The sequence below is a fragment of the Salvelinus namaycush genome, chromosome 1, assembly GCF_016432855.1.
Source record: "Salvelinus namaycush isolate Seneca chromosome 1, SaNama_1.0, whole genome shotgun sequence".
Classification (NCBI taxonomy): Eukaryota; Metazoa; Chordata; class Actinopteri; order Salmoniformes; family Salmonidae; genus Salvelinus; species Salvelinus namaycush.
In genome coordinates this window covers 68000429-68025769 of record NC_052307.1, presented here as the reverse complement: position 1 = coordinate 68025769, position 25341 = coordinate 68000429, and the positions used below count along the sequence as shown (strand labels likewise).

Here is a 25341-nt window from a genome sequence, read left to right as displayed (position 1 = left end):
TACTGTATATATATGAGCACTAACTGTCACAAATAGTAACTTGACTCTACTTCATGCTCAAAATAAATGTGTTGTCATGTAGTTGATTCACCTGTGTGGAAGCCCATATGTGACCTGTCCATGGTGCTGATAGAGCCAAAACAGCTGTCCCAGACACACCCCTCATCAATTTAGGTGCATGCACCTGTGCATCCTTTCCAACCAATTCATGTTATTTAATGTACTTTACAAAACCATGCCAAGGAGTCTGTGCAACCCTGCCTCATGGTATACAGCATATACTGCAGGCTCTCTCCTCATTCCCCTGTGAACATAATTTTAAACAGAACACATTAGGTTGCAATGGCACTCATTCAAGGATCTGTGTTTTAGGCATATAGAAATTCAGGAGCATTATCGAACACAGAACATGTAAAGTAATTGTCAAGGATCAATGTTGATCTCCCTGTAGCAGTCCTGCTCAAGGAGGAAAATATAAAGAAAGACAAGGGATTAGGGAGTGCAAGAGTCTTGTCTCAAAGACAGTGGGAGGGGGATGATGAAAGAGAGAGAGGAGAGGAGGAGGGATGGAGTGTGAGGAGTGTGCGCTCAGAGAGACTGGTGCTGTCCGTTCAGCACCACAGCTCTCATCTTTCGTTGCATGCCACAAGGGCTGTACGTTTCCCTAATTAAAAGATGGCGTGGATTTGGAACTAGGTTTTCAATATATGGAGTCATAGCCTACACACATATTTCATCAACGCTTTTCGGAGGGGTGTTCATCTTTGGTTTTGTGATGTAGCCAAACCATGAACATTTAGATTTTTTCCCATCAATTTCTGGGGCAGCCACAGGCTGCTTCTTGCTTTAGCCTACCTTGCAACTACATCAAACATCCGTTGAGGCATTGCTTTATTTTGTATTATTAAAAGTTGGGATTTATCTGAAAGCTTGAGTGGAGCCTGTGCTTTTTTGCAAGCTGAATAAAAGAAGTCGGGAAGAAATCTGCCTTCTCTTTTCCTCTTTCAACTCGAGTTCATGTGTCGGCCAGATCTCACTGCGTTGCCTCGCACATGTTTTGCAATATAATGACTGGAACCTGCTCGAGACATGCCTAAGCGACGCAATGGGACAAGGCGACGAGAACGATCGTATTGTGATTAACGTGGGAGGTATCAGACACCAGACCTACCGTAGCACCCTTCGCACATTACCGGGCACCCGGTTAGCTTGGCTCGCCGAGCCGGATGCCCACTGTCACTTTGACTACGATCCCAAGATTGAAGAATTTTTCTTTGACCGGCACCCGGGTGTGTTTGCCCACATCCTCAATTACTATAGGACGGGGAAGTTGCACTGCCCTGCAGATGTTTGCGGCCCTTTGTACGAGGAGGAGTTGGCGTTCTGGGGTATCGATGAGACCGACGTGGAACCATGTTGTTGGATGACTTATCGGCAACATCGAGAGGCCGAGGAGGCATTGGATAGCTTTGGGGGTGGCCCTCCCGAGAATTCAGAGGAGGATGGGGATGAGGAAACGCTGGGAATGATCAATAGGTTGGCTCTTGATGGACCAGATGCCAAATCCGGGGGGCATTGGCGACGTTGGCAGCGGTTGCTTTGGGCACTTTTCGAGGATCCCTATTCTTCTAAATATGCAAGGGTAAGTAAGGGTTGGAATCAGTCATCTTGAGTCAATAAAAGTTTAGATAGGCCTACTACTAGCCTGAAAAAACAATGCTTTACAATCTCTCTCTCTCTGTGCTCGCGCGCTCGTGCATGTGAGTGTGTGAAAGAGAGACATTTGCTTTAACATAGTTCCTTTCACGCTCCTCCAACGTTCAAGCAAAAAAGTTGGCTTCATAGTAGCGTACTAATAAGGCTCGTGAATATTAATTGGATTTGAAGCTTAAAGTTGAAATCTGAAGTTGGTACATACCTTTTTTGACTTTAAATGAATGACATATACCCGTTGATTATTGAATAATATAACTTACAAATACCTGATTAGCTTAGTTCAACTATCGTAGCCCATCAGAACCCAAAATATAAGCTATTTTTACTTCATTGTTAAACAGGTCAATTGTAAACAAACACTGTATTGCCTAAAATGTTGTTATCATGAATGGTCAGACCTTGCATCCATAGCCCTGTCTATGAATTTGAAACTGGTTACATTACTCCAGCCCATCTCTCAGCTGTTTACCAGAACAGTGATGGGGTGACGGCTTTGTTATTGTTTGAACTACAGATTTCCCTTTTTTATGAGTCCATCACCAGCACACAAACTATCGCTAAGTGATGATGCACTACGCTCACTCTCGTCTTGTCGCATTGCCTATGCAACATGCAGCCACCCTGCTTTCAGACCATGTGAGGTCTTATGAATTACCTCATGTGGACTAGATGAAAGAAAACTTATAATGAGAGTTTAATTGTTTAAATGCCCCTCACCGTTTTTAATGAGAACCAGGTTGTGTGTACACTGGGGGAGTTAACAAGACATGCACTTGTCTCTTTCCTAAGCTGGAACAGAATAGTGATCAAGGAGAGGAATATTTGTGACGTCAACAGTCCTACATATATTTGTCTCCTATAGATTTTGCTTATTCATTACATCGCCTGGTTGGAGCTGTCCGTGCTTCTGTAGGCTCATAGCTGCATTTATAACCTAATTATTAGCTTTGTCTAACCTTTCGGTCTCTTCTCCTTGCAATTCGACTTAGCTTTGAACAACAACACCTATCACACCTGGTATTCCCATTCCCAATGCCTTTTAGCTTCACTTGAAAACAATTCAAAAGTAGTCTCTTACTGACCCAAACGGATCCTGACCTACTGACCTGAGACAGCTGTGAGGAGATGCAGGGATCAGAAATCTATCCTCCCCTAGCTCAGCACAGGATACAACATGTTATACTATAACATCTTCAGAATGCATCTATAATCAATCAACTGGTCAATCAATCAATATGCATTATGCAGCATATGTTTTATGTTTTGGTTAGTTATTGGTCCCCTTTCTGTTCCTCGGAGACTGAGCAGTTTGCAAATTATGCAAGTGCAAGCAATCGCCTCTGCTTTGGCTCTGTCAATTTCCATTAATGCTTAGATCAATGTATATAAGTGCATCTGCTTACTCGTTTACACTGGAGCATACTGGCTTGACTCCAGCTTTTGCACCTCTCAATTCTCCTGAGGGGCAGTGATTACAATAGTGCAGGGTTGAGTAACAGTATAGTCTACCCTCTCTCTTCCACTAGCTAAGTCTATTGTCTACACTCTGGTTCTCTCATATAGCCTCCTTCCCATTTTCTCACTCTCTTCACCTGTTTCTCATTCTCAGTCTCTCATTGTGACAGTAAATCGTTGAGTTACTATGAATGACCATGTCCCGGTGCCTTAGCAACTGGAGATCAAATGGACCATAGAGACCATGCAGTGTACACAGACACACCATAGGGCCTTCACAGAGCATTGTGAGTGCAAAACGTGAAGCTACAGGTGTAGGATCTTAATTTGATCGCTTATGTTGCTGCGAATTTTCCTGCACCGCAGGAAATGCAGTTGAGCTTTGTGATTTACATAAATTCACTGAAAACCCACACTAACACATGGTTATATTAACAGTATTGCACTTTTCATGTAGCCTAAATTTGGTCAGCTATTAGCCTAACAGCCGATCAAGCAACATTATGGAGTAAACGTTTAAATCCTGCTGCAGCAAGATTGTTTTGTTGTGACAATCTTGCTGTACTGACCAATTATTTGAGATGAGCTAGCCAGGGAGTCGATTAGTTGTTATTAAATCCTCATTAGGCCCAATTTTGGTCAGCAGGGGCAAACGCAACACTGATCTCAGAGGAAAAACATGTTGACCGTCTGTCCTTATCTTTTGCTCCAGTAACTTTGGTTTCCTCCTATGTAAATAATATATATAGAAGGAAGAAAGGAAAGAGAGAGAATCAGATTTTTATATCCCCTTTGGAGTCTCTTTTGTTGGTGCTGGGTGACAGAAGAGGTGGCAAGAAGGACCTCATTATCACCTTTCTTAATAAACACTCAACCTCACCTCTGCCACCTCATACACCCTCCTGCCCTGCTGGCGGACATGCTGCGCTTCCACTCTATATCCCACTTGACAAGCAGAATTATTACCTAGGTATTACATGGTGATTAATGCAGTGCCAGTGTAGCGGCGATGTAAGTAAATGCAGTTACATACAGTACCTTTGTATGTGAAGCAGGTGTAGTTTGTATAACTAGATGTCTGTACCACTACCAACTGTTCTTGTGGACAGATATTAGTGCAGTGGTACTCATGTTGCTTTCAGACATGGCTCACATACTCTCATATGAGCACTATATTAAATTAACCTGTCTTTAGTTTGGAAGGCAATCTGAGGGAACTTAATTCAGACACGTGGCTACAACTACTAGTCGTCCTACTTATGAAAGGGGACATTGAGGCATCCTGTGCCCTTGGACTTTTGATGACTTGGCCCTTACTGCCTGGATTTGCGAGAGGGCAAATACTTTAGATTAGTTTATTGATCGATCAAATTGCTGCTCATGTAAGGATGTAAATAAATACTTAAGTAAAACATGTGTTTAAGTGGTGAGGATGATGAGAAATGACTTTGTGCAGCTGGGAGAGAAGGAAGGGCATGACTGAATGCAGTATGGTGGGGTTTTGGGACAGGTAGGGTAGATGTGGGTTTGTTCAGGTTAGACGTGGAAGTGGGAGCTGCTGGATGGGAATGGGTAGGAGGTTTCTTTTCACTCAGCCATGGCTGTGGGTTGTAATGTATCACTCCACGTCACATAAGAAACACAGCAGTGAGTTTATGTGGAGGGAGAGCTTCGAAATCAATATCATGCTTTTAAAGTGGACTTGTCAGCTTTAACGTGAGGAGCCTACTGACCATACAGACACCCTGCCAGCTACCACGACCTTCAGCTATCTGGGATGAAACTGCTCTTGAGTTTAGAAGGAGATCCATTCTACTTAAAAGTGCACCTACATGGAAAGTAGCTATACGTCTACGTAATCACCCTAGAGAGACAGTGTGACTGGGACGGCAGCTTCTAACCACAGAGTGAGTAACAGATCCAGGCTGAACTGAACATAGCAAGGCTAGTTGCTCCTTAGATGGCTGGAGTGATTAACATTAATTAGTTGGGCACAGACCCTGGTAATTAATGGAGAGAGAGAGGGAGGCATCTTATTACACAAAAGACATGCTGCATGGCTAACCTTGCCACACTTTAACAGGAAGTCATCTAGGTTTTAAGGAGATCCACACAGAGACTGGCTTGTCTGGAGGGCTGTGGCCCGAGATAGATGGACGTATTGCTTTATCAAACAACACCTGCTCTTAGTCTACCATGTGGCATGCTGTAGTACATTGAGGTTCACATGTGTAACTGTATGAACACATTATGCGCATGTAGGTGAGCATGTGCATGGTACACATCGACACAGTCCAACTCCAGTAGGGAAATGCACAAACCAATCAAAAGCTGGTCACTGGGATATCTAACACAGCTCTTTCTCCCAAAAGAAGTGGAGCAGGACACCCCTTAAAAAGCACTGGGGTTTGTCCCTGCGCTCCTGTATAATTGATTTCCCAGGCAGAGAGGAATGAGGCACCCAGCTAAAAGCACTCAAACTGGAGCAAATATTGAGGCAGAATACAGGCCTCTCACACCACCATTACGGTGCCAAACAGAGGAAAGTTACACTCACTTGTTCTGCCTTCATCTACAAGATAACACGGGCTCCAACAACCTTTCCTCTGAACATACACCCAACAGTCATCTGACAAATCCTAAACACCAAAACTATTTGATCTTCATGACCTTCAAAACCAGGTCGCAGTTGTAAATGAGAACTTGTTCTCAACTGGCCTACCTGGTTAAATAAAGGTGAAATATATTTTTTTTTAGAACACAAGATTTTCTGTCTTTCCAGTTTCAGCCTGAATGGTCAGGCGTGGTGAGGGAGTGTTTATTCAGTTTATTCATCACTTTGTCCATTAGCTATACATGCTGGCATAGCCATTACCTCAGCCAGACCATACCATCTGACATGGGGGTGTCACTCAGATTTATCCCACTGAAGATATAACCCATATAAGACTGTTCTGTAATGTTGAGCCCCCCCTGTTGACACACTTGCCCTACTTAAGGGCAACCCAGTTTTCACAGAAAACACTAATGTGTGGCTCTCAAATAGCACTATGATTATTGAATGAACATACATGTCTTTCAATAGCTTAGTCTCATTGAAAAGAAAATAGATTAAAACTACAGTGATTTTAGCTAAGTTTTGATTGAGATTGTTTTGCATTTAAATGTTAAGTCAAACTGAATGTGTTTCTTGCTCCGTGCTAATTGGTGGACCAGAAATGGACAGACATTAGGGACAGCAGGCAGGGTGACAGCCTGTAGAAGAGCATGATTATGGACGAGGAGGGAAATGAGGCTTCACTGAAGGAAGCAGGGATATCCTCAGAACTCTGTCAACAATGTGACTAGAGGCTTTTCAACGGATCGTCATGTTTTTATCTGACATAGGCTTATTATGTCAGAATTCCCTCAGATTTGTCTGATGTTTATTCCCCTGTTCATGTTCATAAGAGTATTTATATTAAGTGTGTGTGTGACTTAAAACATATGATTTAGTATGACAAATATGATTTAACCAAGATAGCCACACAGTATACTGTACAGCAGGATGCAACTCCCACATCAATATCACAGGGCATGTTTGTGGACAATAACACACACCTACTGTATGTAGTCACTTTCTATTGGTATGTGTGGCCAAGATGATTACTGATGGATATAGGCCTGTCTGCTCCAAGACCTCTTCAACACAGTTCATAACTCCACGGTGTCCCCCTCCCAGAGTGCAAATAACCTTGATGTGACACTGGACAACACTCTGTCGTTCTTTTCAAACATCAAAGCATTAACTCACTTCTGCAGGATCATGCTTTACAACATTCGTGGAGTACGAGCCTACCTCAGACAGGAAGCGGCACAGGTCCTAATCCAGGCACTTGACATCTCCCGTCTGGACTACTGCAACTCAATGTTGGCTGGGCTCCCCGATGTGCCATCAAACCCCTGCAACGTATTCAGAACGCTGCAGCCCGCCTGGTGTTCAACCTTTCCACGTTATCCCATGTCACCCCGCTCCTCCGCACACTCCACTGGCTTCAAGTCAAAGCTTGTATACACTAGAAGACCATGGTACTTGCCTACAGAGCAGCAAGAGGAACTGCCCTTCCCTACCTTCAGGCTATGCTCAAACCCTACACCACAACCCGAGCACTCCGTTTTGCAACATCAGGTCTCTTGGCCCTCCTACCCCTACGGGAGGGCAGCTCCCGCTTAGCCCAGTCCAAACTCTTCTCTGTTCTGGCACCCCAATGGTGGAACCAGCTTTCCCCTGAAGCTAGGACAGCAGAGTCCCTGCCCATCTTCCAAAAACATCTAAAAACCTACTTCTTCAAAGAGTATCTTAAATAATCCCACAGCACCCCCCCACTTGCACCCCCCCTCACCTCGCCCCATTTAAAAAATACAAAAGCATTTTGTGATCTAACTCTTGCACTTTAATTTTCCCTCTTACTAGCTCTGACTTTGCTGTTATCTACTTTATTGAGGAATAATCTACTTACTATGACTATCTTAAGATGAATGCACTAACTGTAAGTCGCTCTGGATAAGAGCTTCTGCGAAATGACTAAAATGTAAATGTTTTGTGTGAGTGGTGTGGGCAGCAGTGATGATGAGGAATGGCACACTGGCACTGAGCACGGGGATCACTGACACACATGGCCTAGGCAAATGTTTGTTGTGTCTGTTGCCAGGGGAGTCCATAAGCAGAGAGCAGACGTTAAACCCAGGCCATTGAATAGCATGATGAAGCACTGTCCACGGCTTCCTTATAATGCTCACTTATTGCTATCCCTTCTGTATCGCATCATTTACTATGGTGTTTAGTCTGCCTACATATACTGTCATTCATGTTACAGTATGTTATGCCTCTGTGCTTGAGTCTCAGTAATCATAAGGGCTATTGAGCTAAGTTAGTATACATAATTAAATAATCATTTTCTATCATTTCTGTCCTCTCATCAAAATAGAGGCTTTCATAGTCGATGTGAGTAATTTACCCAAGGCAAGGCATTGGAACAGTTGGAACAGAGCCAAATTATGTGTTGGCACTGTCAAGTCACGTTATTTGAAGTGTTTTAGATAACTTAGAGCCAAACTAATTGATAGACGGTTTTAGTAAAGGCTTTGCCTTTGATGTTTGTACATGGCTGGCTTGAAGAATATATAGTCAAGATGTGCAAGTTCTCATTATTCTTCTTCCTATAGTTTCAGATGACTCAGTCTGTTGTGGTTTACGTATGAATGGATTTGTATAGTTCATTATAGTGCTGTAAATGCTACATATACATTCTCTCTTTCCGATGTGCACGGTAATACAGAAAATCAGTTAAGTGGGATTGCCTGTTTCATAGCAATAACCTTTTCATGTTTTATCTCCCATCTGAGACTGCAGTAGGTGAGTGGAACAGGGAGGGAGGTGGTGGTGGAGCTCTGAGCTAACTCAGCATTCTGAGGCATCATACAGCTTCGGCAGCACACGGTTCAATCTCTACTGTCTCTACTGGCACTCTCAGATCATACTCTGACAGGGTAATCTAATTACAACCTAAAACTAAAAACAGCCAGCAAGCATTTCATCCTTGGATGCATACCATGGTTACCAATGGCTGTTACTGTGCTAACAAACGTCTTCCAAACAAATGTTCAATCAATCAGTTCAATATGACTTCCTTTTTACAGTATAAAGGATCTGATGTAGGCTATTTGTTGATTTGTTGGAGAGAAAAACCAATGTAGTCATTTTCACATTTGCATGACCTTGTCACTAAATGTGTATGTTATATGAATTTTGTTTCTGGACTTGACTGTCTGTATAGCATTAGTTTCGTTCATTGGCGATATAATATGCTTTTTAATGAATGAAAGCCACTTATGATATCAGCCGCTGATTATAATGTTTCCTTGATTCATTTATATATATATTTTTAACCTGTAACGATCTTCTTCGTCTGATGAACAGGAAGGATCGGACCAAAACGCAGCGTGGTTGGTGTTCATGCTTTATTGGAAAAACTGAACACTAAATACAAAATAACAAAGTGAATCAACGAAAATCTAAACAGTCCTGAAAGGTGCTACAACACAAAACAGAAAACAACTACCCACAAACCACAGGTGGGGAAAAGGCAATAAAATGCAAATTAATTACTTAAAAATCATACAATGTGATTTTCTGGATTTTTGTTTTAGATTCCGTCTCTCACAGTTGATGTGTACCTATGATAAAAATTATAGACCTCTACATGCTTTGTAAGTAGGAAAACCTGCAAAATCGGCAGTGTATCAAATACTTGTTCTCCCCACTGTAGCTGAAACCAAGATTGCTTAGTCAGTCACTTCTAACCTTCCCATAAGCCACCTTGGTTGGTTAACAGGATGGTCTTTTACTCAGTTTCCCAGATGCCAGGTAGATGAGACAATGAGGCATTGTTCTTAACTCTTCCAGGCTCTCTCTATCTCGAGTTACACACACCACATCTTGTCTATAGAATGCTAGCTTTTAGGTTTTTATCACCAACAAAAGTCAATTGTCAGCTTCAAGCTATCTCTAGTAGAACCCATATCCTCAACACCCAGACTAGCTGCAGGGTGCTAGAGTGGAGACCGTAAAACACAGCATTAGCAGGACAGAAATATCTTACTGTTCGTTAAGTAAATAATTGTTACATATCCAACAAATAAGGTGAATACATAATTTTTTCCTCACACTGGTCACCTGTGGGAATCAAACCCACAACCTTAGCATTGCAAGTGCCATGATCTACCAACTGAGCCACACAGCACCTAATGTGCTTTCTCTCCTCTCTCTCATGTAGATTCATGCCTAATAACATTTAGGAACACGAACTCAAACAAACACACTTTACATAAAAAAACACACTATATATCAAAAACATAAGTATTTATCTAAAATTACACATACTGCATGTAATACACACGCATAAACAGGCAATACATTGTCACAAACGCATACAGTAAGCACAGAGAAAGGCAGATGGATAGAGGGAAAGGTCGTTACATAAGAGAACGTGACATGCTTTCATCTCTAGGAGGCATGAGTCTAAAAGAGACGGAGAGTGTGGGAGGGGTTGTAGGAGAGAAGGGTCTGGTTGCAGTTTTATTTTGTTTAGCATTGACTTAATGCTGTCTCCTACACTTACAATGGCACTGTGACAGAAGCATATACAGATATAGAATCTTAATTTGAGCCAGTTTTCTAAAGCAGGAAAATAATCTTGCAGCAACAGGACATTTGAAATATTATGTGTATTATAACTAATGGACATTTTTTGCAGGGGTTGATGCATTTTTCGTGAGGGCAAATTATGTCTGAAATGCCAAACTTTAGAAGCCTTATTTATACTAAATAACACTACAAGTTTGCATTTCAGCAACAAAAGAGTGATCAAATTAAGATCCTACATCTGTAACTTACTTCCAACATTTCCTGATTTAAGCATATACTTGATATACTTGACATGTATACGCTTTCTGTGGCACAGTCTACGTTGCAGCCTTTTAACTTAATTACATAGTAAATACACAATCTCAATGCATCCTCTCAAATAAACGACATGCTTGCGATGTTGTTGTGTATTGTTAGATATTACTGCACTGTTGGAACTAGGAACACAAGCATTCTGCTACATCCGGAAGAACATCTGATAATGTATGCGTATGCGACCAATACAATTTGCAGAGTAGAACCCACAGCAAATCCAAATATTTTGTGCTCAATACCATTGATTTAATTCCATATTGAATGTTAATATCCATGCAGTATTCTGCTCAGTGGTTGTGTCCTTAAACTAGCAGGTACAGCACACTGCCAAGTGTCACACTCAGACTTACATACAGTATTTCTTATGGTCACATTTCTACCTTTATTCATCTCTGTCCATTAATCTTCTTATTTAGTGGTGTTGTTGTTAATTCAGTTCCATGTAGCAGAGGCTTGGTAGTGAAGCTGCTGGGTGTTTATTTCCCAACGGTATGGCTCCTATAACCATCTCTGATGAGTGTGTGATGTGTTCTGACAGAAAGGCCTGCTGATTGGTTTCCTTGGAGGAAGGTTATATTCTCAGTTATAAACTCAGCGTTGTCTTTGGCTCCCTCCCACTGAAGGGCGAGGCCTGCCAGCCTAGACACAAAGGGAAAAGAACCACCCTCTCAGAGCTGAGAGGTGCAGTGCAAGTGCTTGCTTGCTCTGGTCAGTCTGCAGTGTAGACATTATGTTTGGGTCGGCGTCAGTTCTGTGCATGGGATTGTATGAGTGGGATTGTAGGTAGGTAGTCCTGTGTGAAGGCGGTTCCTTCACCTGTAATGCAAACAGGACAATGGCTCATGTTCAGCACTTCTAATACTTATTTGCTCCAAACCGGAATGATACAGATAAAGGATCTTAATTTGATCCCCCTGTTGCAGGAGAGCTTTCCCTCAATGCAGGACATTTAAAACATGTAGTGTAATTGAGGTTTAAAGGTTTCTGAAGGTCATTTCCACTTTGAAATTTCAGACTTGATTTTCCCTTACGAAAAATGTATCAATCCTTACAAAAATGTCCATTAATTATAATACACATAATCATTCTAATTTCCTGTTTCTGAAGGATTATCTTCCTGTTGTAGCAAATTAGCTCAAATTAAGATCTTACATCTATCTGTATGTCATGTATTTTGAGTTATTTTGACTTGCCTATTACAGTGGTGGAAATTTGACTCCCTAATGGTTCATTCAAATGACTTCCTGGCTTTCTGTAACACTGATTTATCACAACTCAACAAGCTAATCACACATCTATTACGGAAACACCCCCACATCCAAACCATGACAACATACAGTAATTCACATGTGTGTTATAATGCACTTTGCCTCTCATTTATAGTTAGACACTCGCTCATTAGTTTTCTGTAAATGTTGCTGATACATGTTCTGTTGAGAACACCAGGGAAAATATAATTCCGCTACCATTTTCCACCAAATACATCACAATCTGCCTTGGATGATGTTTACACACTCAGCCATGCATGCTAACAAGCACATGCTCTCACACACACGCTCAGACACATTCATGCATGCACACACATTGTTTGTGCTGCAGGTCAGAGGTAAGAACGAGGAAGGGTGGCTCTCATGTTGGCTTAATGTATTGTAATATGAGATTAGAAGTTTGTCTCAAGATAAAGCTTTTAGAGAATGCATTTAGGATACATATTGCGCACATGCCATGATACCAGTCTGTCTAGAAGTTCCTCAATGATGTGTTGAATGATGTGTCAATGATGTGTCAAGTTCCTTCATTAGTGAACAATATGATACTTTTCCAATGTTCCAGGCTTTCCTCTTACAGCTGCATATCATACTTTATTAATAATGATGTTGCTGTATTGATACGGATAGTTGATCATGTTGAAGAAAATGTTGGTTGTTCTGAGAACAATGTCACATGGACTTAGACGTTGGATATTCTGCACAGGAAGTTGACAGCAGTTAGTATTAATTCTCAGTCCAATGACAGGTGTCAGTAATTAAGTCCATCCAGGGATGCTGCTGATCTATTTTCACACCAGTGAAATAATGGAAGCAAGTCTGTCACCTTTGCTGGGCTTGTGAGAGAAAATGTTGTGGTGACAAGGACAGTAACACTCTCTTCTCTTCCTTCTGGCCTTACCACAACCTGTCTTCATTTCAGAAACCCAACCAGAAGGTTATTTTTATGTGGAGGACAGGACATATGGAAACAGTCAGAGTGTGAAAACAAAGTCATTGAATTTAATTTACACTTGTGGTTTGAAGTGTTATTGTGGTTGTTGTTGCTGCAGTGGTTGTCGTGGTTGTTGTTATTGTTGTTGCTGCTGTGGTTGTTGTTGTTGTCAATGTCTAGTGTGTGTTGCATGTGTGTCAGAATGAGAGTGAGAGTGTGAATGAATGTGTGTGTTTCTAAGAAAGAAATCGCAGTGGGCTTTTTGTCTTTCAGACATCACCCTCCCTGTCATGTGTGCCGTCATCTCCAGGCCTCTGCTGCATCAGGCGGGTGGAGGTGGCATATCTAATGTACCCTTTTATCAATTTCATTAGCACACATTGCAGAAGGGCCTGCAGCTTGCAAAGCCTTCAACAACAATAGGCCTTATCAGAGTGAATCGCTCTAGCACAGTTTCTTTAAATGTAATGACTTTCTCTCAGTTTAATGAGTCAGTCAGACTGTCTGTATTGTCTTTTCTGTCTCTGATTCTGTATCTGATTGTATCAGTGGAACACAAGGTACATTTACTACCCTGAATGAAACCTACTGGAAAAAGGCACTGCATAGGTTAAGTGTAAAGGGGTTAACTAGAATATGTTTTTTTGTGCCTTTTTCCATTATACAATCCTCTCAACGGTCACTGGAGGTTAACTAGACCACTTCATTTCTCAACACCCCGGTGTGCTTCTTTTGTCAATTAATCCTTTCTCCCGGGAGGTTGTTGTTGTTATTGTGAGTATCAGGGTTGTAAGGTGTGCAAGTATTATACTGTTTGGAGTTGAAAATATCAATTTGATTTACCCTTTATATTGACATTGCTTTGGCTCAGTTTGTTAAAAGTCAAGGATGTTGGAAGTTGTGTACCATGCACAAAAACTACTGTCTTGGAAAAATAACCTAATTGTCATGTGTTCTTCTATAATGGAATCACTAAGCCCTTCATGTCCAGGTAGGACCCTGGCTCTATCACTACTGTAGGGTGGTTGTTGTGTATGTGCCTGGCAGCGCCTGCCTCCTCTCAGACCTGGACCTGTTTAAAGATACAGTCTGGGATCTTAAGCAAAACAAAATCTTAACATAGTGTACGAATTGGATTCGTAACATATCACACGAATTAGATGATGTAGTACACAATTAGATGATGTAGTACACAAAAAACTGGGACCTGTTTTGGCTCATGAGCACCACTTTCAAAACTACTGGCTGAAATGATTCAAAAGTTCTGGAGCATCGCTTTAATAGTCCAGTGGTGTTAAGTGGAGTTATGCAACCCAATCAGTCTCTTCTGGCAGCAGCAGCACTGCTGTCAGCCCTAATCTGTGGGCAGCAGTGTATAGCGGCCTATACATTAAGGACTATGCATTAAAACACCATTCAAAATTTATGAGGTGGCACTGTCAGATGTTATCGTTTGGGCCAGATGCCATGGTGAACACAGTGCCCTCCCGGAAATAATACCTTAAGTGCTGGCGCAAAAGCTGACCCAGAAACAAGCTTTCCCCTGTACAGTACATAACATCCCCCTCCGTCCCTCCCCTCCTCCCTGCAGGCCCCGCGAGTACTACCAACTCCCTTACCGGTGGAGCACCACAGTTTAGGTGTACGCCCTTTCAAGTGACACTCAGTTAAGAGTACTGACCTAGATGTGTGTTGTAGGACTGAAGAGAGCTGTGGGGGTGTTCTAGTGCTCTGTTCCTTCACGTTTGTATTCTAAGCTCCCTCGCTTATAATCTCTCCCTCTCTCTTTCCCTCTCCCTCCTTCTCTCCCTCCCTCTCATCTCTCCCTTGCAGTGGATAGCCTTCGCCTCCCTGTTCTTCATCCTGGTTTCCATCACCACCTTCTGCCTGGAGACACACGAGGCCTTCAACCCCATCATCAACCGGACGGAAATTGACCCGCTGGACAACAGCACACGGGTCTACCAGGAGACTGAGACCGTGGTCTTCCTCACCTATATTGAGGGGGTCTGTGTGCTGTGGTTTACATTTGAGTTCATAATGCGAGTGACTTTCTGTCCGAGCAAGCTGGAGTTTTTCCGTAACACCCTCAACATCATCGACTTTATTGCCATCATGCCCTTCTACCTGGAGGTGGGGCTGAGTGGGCTCTCTTCCAAGGCGGCTAAGGATGTACTGGGTTTCCTACGTGTGGTACGCTTTGTCCGGATCCTCCGGATCTTTAAGCTGACTCGGCACTTTGTGGGACTGCGTGTCCTGGGTCATACACTCCGAGCCAGCACCAATGAGTTCCTGCTCCTCATCATCTTCCTCGCCCTGGGTGTGCTCATTTTCGCCACTATGATCTACTATGCTGAAAGGATTGGTGCCAAGCCCAATGACCCCCGAGCCAGCGAGCACACGCACTTCAAGAACATTCCTATTGGATTCTGGTGGGCGGTGGTGACAATGACAACCCTGGGCTATGGAGACATGTACCCTCAGACATGGTCTGGCATGCTGGTGGGAGCGCTGTGTGCTCTGGCTGGTGTGCTGACTATCGCCATGCCAGTGCCTGTTATTGTCAATAACTTTGGGATGTATTACTCCCTGGCGATGGCCAAGCAGAAGTTACCAAAGAAAAAGAACAGGCATATCCCCCGCGCCCCACTTCTGGGCTCCCCCAATTACTGTAAGTCGGAGGTAACCTCACCTCACCACAGCACGCAGGACGACACATGGCCCCTGGCCCCACAAGAACCACCAGAAGAGATCTTAGAAATAAACAGAGCAGGTAGGAAAACTTTCTGCCAAATGTCCATCTGAATCTCAATGAAAAGAAAATAAATGCCCAAAGAACAGACTGAACTCCCCTGCCTTCACACCACCTCCTCCTCCTCCTACTCATCCTCCTCTCTCCACCTCATCCTCCTCTCTCCTCCTCCTCCTCCTGCTAACTCACCAGGCAGAAAAACAGCCATTCTCCACACCAGGAGCCATTGAATGTGGAGAGCCCCTACATGGCAATATGTTGACCAGTGACCACTCCACAAATACACATATGTTATCAACTCTATTGCCCACTCGCCAGACATTATCAACTCATACCACACCAGACCAATCCTCATACCAGACCAGACCAAACCTCATACCACACCAGACCAAACCTCATGCCAGATCAAACCAAACCTCATACCATACCACACCAGACCAAACCTCACACCACACTACACCAGACCAAACCTCATACCACACCAGACCAAACCTCATGCCAGATCAGACCAAACCTCATACCACACCAGACCAATCTCCCCCTCAACTACCTTTTCATCTCTACCCTGACCAGTTTAAAACTTCTTCTGGCTGCAAGCCCGAGGCCGCCCACAATATGACAACAGCCACTTCAAGTGCAGGGCGCGAAATTCAAAATATATTTTTTAGAAATATTTAACTTTCACACATTAACAAGTCCAATACAGCAAATGAAAGGTACACATCTTGTGAATCCAGCCAACATGTCCGATTTTTAAAATGTTTTACAGCGAAAACAGCACGTATATTTATGTTAGCTCACCACCAAATACAAAAAAGGACAGACATTTTTCACAGCACAGGTAGCATGCACAAAGCCAACCTAACTAACCAAGAACCAACCAAACTAACCAACAAACAACTTCATCAGATGACAGTCTTATAACATGTTATTCAATAAATCTATGTTTTGTTCGAAAAATGTGCATATTTCAGGTATAAATCATAGTTTACATTGCAACTACAATCAGAAATTGCACCGAAAGCAGACAGAATAATTACAGACACCAACGCCAAATACCTAAATACTCATCATAAAACATTTCTGAAAAATACATAGTGTACAGCAAATGAAAGACAGGCATCTTGTGATTCCAGACAATATTTCCGATTTATTAAGTGTTTTACAGCGAAAACACAATATAGCGTTATATTAGCTTACCACAATAGCCAAAAACACAAGCCATTTCCCAGAAGTAAAAGTTAGCGATCGTAACAAACCAGTAAAAGATATATAATTTTTGACTAACCTTGATATTCTTCATCAGATGACAGTCCTATAACATCAGGTTATACATACACTTATGTTTTGTTCGAAAATGTGCATATTTAGAGCTGAAATCAATGGTTATACATTGTGCTAACTTAGCTACTTTTTCCCACAACGTCCGGATTTTTTTCGGACACTTTTTCTGACACACATATTCTGACCAAATAGCTACTCATAAACATAACTAAAAAATACATGTTGTATAGGAAATGATAGATCCACTAGTTCTTAATGCAATCGCCGTGTTAGAATTCTAAAAATAACTTCATTTCGACATACAGCTTCGGTATAGCTAGAGTACCCAAAAGCTGGGCGCCGACGACTAGTTCACATGTACGACAGATATATGAAATAGCATCATAAAATGTTTCCTACTTTTGCTGATCTTCCATCAGAATGTTGTACAAGGTGTCCTTTGTCAAGAACAATCGTTGTTTGGATTTAGAACGGCCACTTTCCCTCTCGATTTAGCAAGCACACTAGCCAAGTGGCACGAATCTCTCCATGTCAACAAACGGAAGAGAACGGAACACGGCAAAACTCCCGAAAAATTTTCAATAATCTGATTAAACTATATTGAAAAAACATACTTTACGATGATATGGTCACATGTATCAAATAAAATCAAAGCCGGAGATAGTAGTCGCCTATAACGACAGCTTTTCAAAAGGCAATCCCACTGTCCTCCTCGCGCCTTCCTGAAAACAGGAAATCGGTGACACGTCATTCCAAGAGGACGTATTCCATCTCAGACCAAGATAAACACCCCATTTCTTCTCTCACTGCCTCTTAACAACCAGGGGAAGGTGTATGACGTGCATGTATACTAATAGGTATCATGCCCATTTATAGGCAGGACTTAGAAGAGAGCCTCGATTTCAGACTTTCCACTTCCTGGTCAGGAAGTTTGTGCCAAATGAGTTCTGTTTTACTCACAGATATAATTCAAACGGTTTTAGAAACTAGAGAGTGTTTTCTATCCAATAGTAATAATAATATGCATATTGTACGAGCAAGAATTGAGTACGAGGCCGTTTGAAATGGGCACCTTTTATCAGAGCTACTCAATACTGCCCCTGCAGCCAAAACAGGTTAATGCAGTGATGAAAACATTAAAGGTAATGGAATGGAAAATACATCACAATTCATGAATCACACATAAGACTATCACACCCATGCATTTATGATATTTCCTAGTTAACTTATCTGCTTGTGTGCTGTCTCAGGAAAAATACTGCAGTGCTGTGAAACAAGTTAAAGCCTGCAGACATATTGTTCATTTGGCTGATTGCCAAATGTATTTGTATGATGCATAGGCCAGGTAGCAGAATAGGAAGCTTTTCAGAAACAATATATATATATATATATATATATATATATATATATATATATACAGTTGAAGTCAGAAGATTACATACACCTCACCAATACATTTAAACTCAGTTTTTCACAATTCCTGACATTTAATCCAAGTAAAAATTCCCTGTGTTATGTCAGTTAGGATCACCACTTAATTTTAAGCATGTGATATGTCAGGAAATTAGTAGAGAGAATGATTTATTTCAGCTTTTATTTCTTTCATCACATTCCCAGTGGGTCAGAAGTTTACATACACTCAATTAGTATTTGGTAGCATTGCCTTTAAATTGTTTAACTTGGGTCAAACGTTACGGGTAGCCTTCCACAAGCTTCCCACAATAAGTTGGGTGACTTTTGGCCCATTCCTCCTGACAGAGCTGGTGTAACTGAGTCAGGTTTGTATGCCTCCTTACTCACACACACGTTTTCAGTTCTGTCCACAAATTGTCTATAGGTTTGAGGTCAGGGCTTTGTGATGGCCACTCCAAAACCTTGACTTTGTTGTCCTTAAGCCATTTTGCCACAACTTTGGAAGTATGCTTGGGGTCATTGTCCATTTGGAAGACCCCATTTGCGACCAAGCTTTAACTTCCTGACTGATGTCTTGAGATGTTGCTTCAATATATCCACATCATTTTCCTCCCTCATGATGCCATCTATTTTGTGAAGTGCACCAGTCCCTCCTGCAGCAAAGCACCCCCACAACATGTTGCTACCACCCCCGTGTTTCAGGGTTGGGATGGTGTTCTTCGGCTTGCAAGCCTTCCCCTTTTTCCTCCGAACATAACGATGGTCATTATGGCCAAACAGTTCTATTTTTGTTTCATCAGACCAGAGGACATTGCTCCAAAAAGTACGATCTTTGTCCCCATGTGCAGTTGCAAACCGTAGTCTGGCTTTTTTATGGCGGTTTTGGAGCAGTGGCTTCTTCCTTGCTGAGCGGCCTTTCAGGTTAGGTCGATATAGGACTCTGTGGATATAGATACTTTGTACCTGTTTCCTCCAGCATCTTCACAAGGTCCTTTGCTGTTGTTCTGGGATTGATTTGCACTTTTCGCACCAAAGTACGTTCATCTCTAGGAGACAGAATGCGTCTCCTTCCTGAGCGGTATGACTGCGTACTATTGTTTGTACAGATGAACATGGTACCTTCAGGCATTTGGAAATTGCTCCCAAGGATGAACCAGACTTGTGGAGGTCTACAATTTTTTTCTGAGGTCTTGGTTGATTTGTTTTGATTTTCCCATGATGTCAAGCAAAGAGGCAATGAGTTTGAAAGTAGGCCTTGAAATACATCCACCAGTACACCTCCAATGGACTCAAATTATGTCAATTAGCCTATCAGAAGCTTCTAAAGCCATGACATCATTTTCTGGAACTTTCCAAGCTGTTCAAAGGCAGTCAACTTAGTGGATGTAAACTTCTGACCCACTGGAATTGTGATTCAGTGAATTATAAGTGAAATATTCTGTCTGTAAACAATTGTTGGAAAAATTACTTGTGTCATGCACAAAGTAGATGTCCTAACCGACTTGCCAAAACTATAGTTTGTTAACAAGAAATTTGTGGAGTGGTTGAAAAACGAGTTTCAATGACACCAACTTAAGTGTATGTAAACTTCTGACTTCAACTGTATATATTCACTACCGGTCATAAGCTTTAGAACACCTACTCATTCAAGTGTTTGTCTTTATCTTTACTATTAAATAACACAAATGGAATCATGTAGTAACCAAAAAAGTTTAAACAAATCAAAATGTATTTCATATTTGAGATTCTTCAAATAGCCACCCTTTGCCTTGATGACAGCTTTGCACGCTCTTGGCATTCTCTCAACCAGCTTCATGAGGTAGTCACCTGGAATGCATTTCAATTAACAGGTGTGCCTTCTTAAAAGTTAATTTGTGGAATGTCTTTCCTTCTTAATGCATTTGAGCCTATCAGTTGTGTTGTGACAAGGTAGGGGGGTATACAGAAGATAGCCCTATTTGGTAAAAGACCATCCATATTATGGCAAGAACAGCTCAAATAAGCGAAGAGAAATGACAGTACATCATTACTTTAAGACATGAAGGTCAGTCAATACGGAACATTTCAAGAACTTTGGAAGTTTCTTCAAGTGCAGTCGCAAAAAACATCAAGCGCTATGATGAAACTGGCTCTCATGAGGACCGCCACCTGAATGGAAGACTCAGAGTTACCTCTGCTGCAGAGGATAAGTTTATTAGAGTTACTAGCCCAAATAAATGCTTCACAGAGTTCAAGTAACAGACACATCTCAACATCAACTGTTCAGAGGAGACTGCGTGAATCAGGCCTTCATGGTCGAATTGCTGCAATGAAACCACTACTAAAGGACACCAATAAGAAGAAGAGACTTGTTTGGTCCAAGAAACACGAGCAATGGACATTAGACTGGTGGAAATTTGTCCTTTGGTCTGGAGTCCAAATTTGAGATTTTTGGTTCCAGCTGCCGTGTCTTTTTGAAATGCGGTGTGGGTGAATGGATAATCTCTGCAATCCACAATCCCCTGACCTCAACCAAATTGAGATGGTTTGGGATGAGTCGGACCGCAGAGTGAAGGAAAAGCAGCCAACAAGTGCTTAGCATATGTGGGAACTCCTTCAAGACAGTTTGAAAGCATTACAGGTGAAGCTGGTTGAGTGAATGTAAAGAGTGTGCAAAGCTGTCATCAAGGCAATGAGTGGCTATTTAAAGAATCTCAAATATAAAATATATTTTGATTTGTTTAACACTTGTTTGGTTACTACATGATTCCATATATGTTGTTTCATAGTTTTGATGTTTTCACTATTATTCTACGATGTAGAAAATAGTAAAAATAAAGAAAAACCCTTGAATGAGTAGGTGCTCTAAAACTTTTGACCGGTAGTGTAGATACATCTTTTTTAACAGCGAATGCTTTTATTTCACAGTTAACTTGTTGAACTAACATTGCACCAGTGATATCGCACTCTAGAAATTACTGCAATAAAAGAGACAGCCTGGTTTCCTGGAGACCTGTGTGTCTAACCTGTGTGACTCATAGGGGAAGTTGGTCAAAGACAGCAGAGAGTGGGGGTTTCCCTCAGAGAACCTATCAATTTGCAGGAGGTCCCTTGGATGGATGATGACTGCGTTGCTCTTTCATGTTTTTCTGCTTGGTGACCAGGCCAGCTGTGGTGAGCACAAGCAGCTTTGGGCGATTCTCAGTTACTCACAGGCTGATATACTGTACATCGCCTACTCATGATAGGGATAGGGCCCAACTGATTCCATTGGGTTCCCTCTTCTATTAAATAGTGTAAGTAGTGTGTATATATGCCCTGCCACGAGGGCCTGAAGTGGCCATGAGTGCATCTGGTGATGGCTCCTTATTTACTGCCACATGTTACGGCCAAGCATCATTCCACTCTATGTCTATGACTAACAGTCCTCTGAGCACTCTCACACACACACACAAAAAAGCACTGCACCCCTCGCTCGCTGGCTGTACTCCTGTTTATAATAGAACCCTTTATAACTTTATAATGAATGTTTTCCCTGGAGAGTTGTGATCCAAGATGTCCCACTTACAAGGTGTCTCTACTGATTAGATTCCAACGATACTATTCATTGATAGTTATTTGTTTGTAACAAACACATTTAGATTACCTTGACCTCTATCTGCACCTTTACTTTGTAGCCTGTCAGATGGCGTCTACACGCTGAGCCATCAGGGCCTGTCATCTGACCTGACTCCCTGCAGAGAGAACAACCAGAGGTGACATAATGACCTGTCTGCTGGAGGAGAGAGGAAAAACATTAACAAGTGTCACACTTCCTGACTTCCTGACTTTGCCTAGTCATATGATACAGGATGTGCCTAAGTCTCATTACTTCTATGATCTTGACCAATGAGAGTTAGAGTTTCACCAGGCACTGCCATAATGTACATTATCTGGAGGTGGTAAAAACAAAGATTTTTTTCACCTTCCCACCATCCTCTCTCTTACTTAATGTCTTATTTATTTATTTCTCCCCAATCTTTTTTCCATGCCAATGCCTGTTGCCATGACAACAGTGTCCAAGCAACGCACATTGCACAATAGGATTGAGGTTCCGCCAGGAACTGCAGCTATTCAGTTGCTTCTCCTATTATTCACACTGGGCTGCAAAGCAGAATGATGGAATAAGCAGCCAATCTGAAACTCATTTAGCACCCAATCAGAAAACAGTTTGACCAGCTCATCCATCTACTGTACATGATGTCACTGAATGGTAATTGAACAGAGAGACATTAGAGCAACACTTTACATTACATGGACATTGTTCCAAAGTTACTATAAGGGATATATGTATGTAATCAACTATTTCCATGTATGTAATAACACATGAATACACACATTCAGGAACATGCTGAGCATGGGCCCTCAAGATGGGTTGGGTTCAGCTCAGGGGGAAATGAATAATGCGTGTAGAATGTTGTGATTCTGGCACATAAGTTGGCATTCTCTATATACGGCCTCCAATGGAGTGAGAACTCTGTCTGAGTCCTCCAGTCTTTGAACAAGAGGCATGGGCTGTTTGATTAGGATGAGGGATAGGCTAGGATTGCCAAATATACAATGCATCAATTAACTTTTTACAGCAGTCTACACAATATAACTCACTTTCTAGGAATAAGAGAGCTGGGAAAGGTTACATAACTTTTAAAGTACTGTACTCCTCATAAAGATGGTCCCTTGAGCAGCTGATGTGATCGAGCGTTCTGGCTCCACACACACACACACACACACACACACACACACACACACACACACACACACACACACACACACACACACACACACACACACACGTAGCTATCAAATAAGCTACTTGCTTATTTATGACATCCATTACTTAGTTGCATACTTGAATATGGTGTGTGCTTATTGTTCGAAGTTTGAACAGATGGACACATCTATTTTTACTAATCAAAACACACAGACACACAGTAAGGGACCAGTGGGGACCCGGTGAAATGCCATTGGGATGACTATGAGAGTGCAGTACCAAACAGCAAGCCAGTGCAGTAAAAAAAATCACCCTCTGAAATTGCTGTCATCATTTATTCAGTGAGCTGTTTTTAGTCACACGTGCACACAGACACTTCTGGACCAGGTCCGCTAACTTACATACAGTATCTTGCTGTATATCTCTTCTGTGGTTGTGCAGTGTGGCAATACATTTGAAAGAGAAGTGATGAGTATGGTTCTGTAATAAATGTTGTTAGTGCAGTAGAAAGTAGAGAGTAAGGTGGCTGTAGTGATGGCTGACCAAAATGACCAGAATGCATCATGCTTCTATTGGAAGTGTTGTCCTCCACAATGCCAGTGATGGACAGATCTCAGTGATATGGTCATTACTGCTGTGTCATCTTTTCTCTACTTCTCTTTCCCGTAAAGAGGCACCATCTGGACAAATCCTCTGCCACTTCATCACATCAGACATGCACGATGACCATGCCAACAGCCAATCAATAGAGCCCATGACTTGGATACAGATATCCAAAAGATGAATGAGGGGATGGGGGGATGAAAAAAAGACAAAAGTCAACAGGGATAGGGAGAAGGGGATGAACACAGAGGCTGCAATTAAAGTGTAGGAGGAGAGAGGGAGGTAGAGAATGGTGTCTTTATTCATTGAACTATTCTGAAGAAAGTGACTCATCACCCACTCTCTCTCCCCTCCTTCCTCTCCCTCCATCCCAGGGGGTCTGCGTCACACATACAATGGCTGTGTGTGGCTGGCTAGGGTCTGTGTGCTGCCTGCTGCGCTGACAAGAGCAGATGAATTACTGTAATGTGTAATGGGGTGAAGCATCAATGCAGCAGAGACACCATTGCTAATATCTGCAAATGTTACCCACAAATAATGTTTCACTACAGCGGTGACAGTGGTGGTCTGGGCTGTGTGGTTCAGTTTGGAGATGTAATGCTTATAAGGCCCACGAGGCATGACATGTGAGGCCTGGATGATCAAATGGTAGTGTTTCATGTTCTCTCAGACTGTTGTGAGTTGGTCACCTTTATTTACCATACTGAAGATGAAGAATCGTGTGGCACTACGGTTATTTTATTGACCTGTACATAGTCACTGCTATGTCTGTAAAGGCAGGAGGTACATTTCCAGGACAGGAGCTTGTTAGTTTTGAGAGTGAGGGAAACCAAAGAAAGCAGATATTCCGTGCCAAATTGAGCAGCAAGTCTGAAGTTTTTGTTTGTTGAAGTTCCTGTGGTTGGGATTTGGGGCAGTTGGGAAAGGTCAAAGTTGATTTTACATTTTAAAAAGTTTGATGATTGTGCTTCAAAACTGTGTTACCTGGTTGATTAAAAAACAGCCAAGCTTGCACACAAGTGCCAGTGCTGACACATCCTCTTCCACACCATTGAGGAATCACTACTAGGTTCTTCTCCCTCTGTTTCAGCACCACAAGCTGTTTTTCAAGATCCCAAAGTGAACGGGGAAACATCCAAGGATCCAGCCAAGAGAGCAGCCAAGGAGTCAGCCAAGGAGTCAGCCAAGGAGGCAGAAAAAGCAGCGCTGGCCAATGAAGACTGTCCCCACATAGACCAGATCATGTCACCTGATGACGGCCAGATCTTAAGTCCTATTGACCGGTCCGAGCAGCAGCCCTGCTTCCTCCTGGCCATGGGCGGGCGGCCAGGCCACACGGCGGCCAGAGTCAGGAAGGGTACGTAATATGACACACCTAGACACAGGCCCTACATCTGGGCACACATCCCAGGTCTTAAATCTCAGGGCACACCTTCCTCAGGGCACACACTTCAGGGAACACATCTCAGGGAACACACCCCAGGGAACACACTTAGACTCAAGCACAAACACACTTTCATGTGCACTCAGGGAGGAGAAACTGCACACACACAAAGTTGTACTGTAAGTCTGAAACATGACACAAAAAGATACTTTAGAGAGCACACACATTATTTTTGTTGTTGCTATATCCTATATCACAGTAGGTCTTGTCCTTACTATCTTTGTCTAAACAGCTTCCAACAC

General features: G+C 42.3%; 1 protein-coding gene across 1 annotated transcript; it reads left to right on the top strand.

Moving 5' to 3' along the window:
* The first annotated feature begins 1093 nt into the window (after positions 1-1093).
* LOC120056459 (potassium voltage-gated channel subfamily C member 1-like) lies at positions 1094-25020 on the top strand. The gene is made up of 3 exons (XM_039004631.1): positions 1094-1642; positions 14708-15647; positions 24746-25020. Exons 1-3 carry the CDS (start codon positions 1106-1108, stop codon positions 25018-25020), a joined length of 1752 nt encoding a protein of 583 aa, XP_038860559.1. The 5' UTR covers positions 1094-1105.
* Positions 25021-25341: the final 321 nt, after the last annotated feature.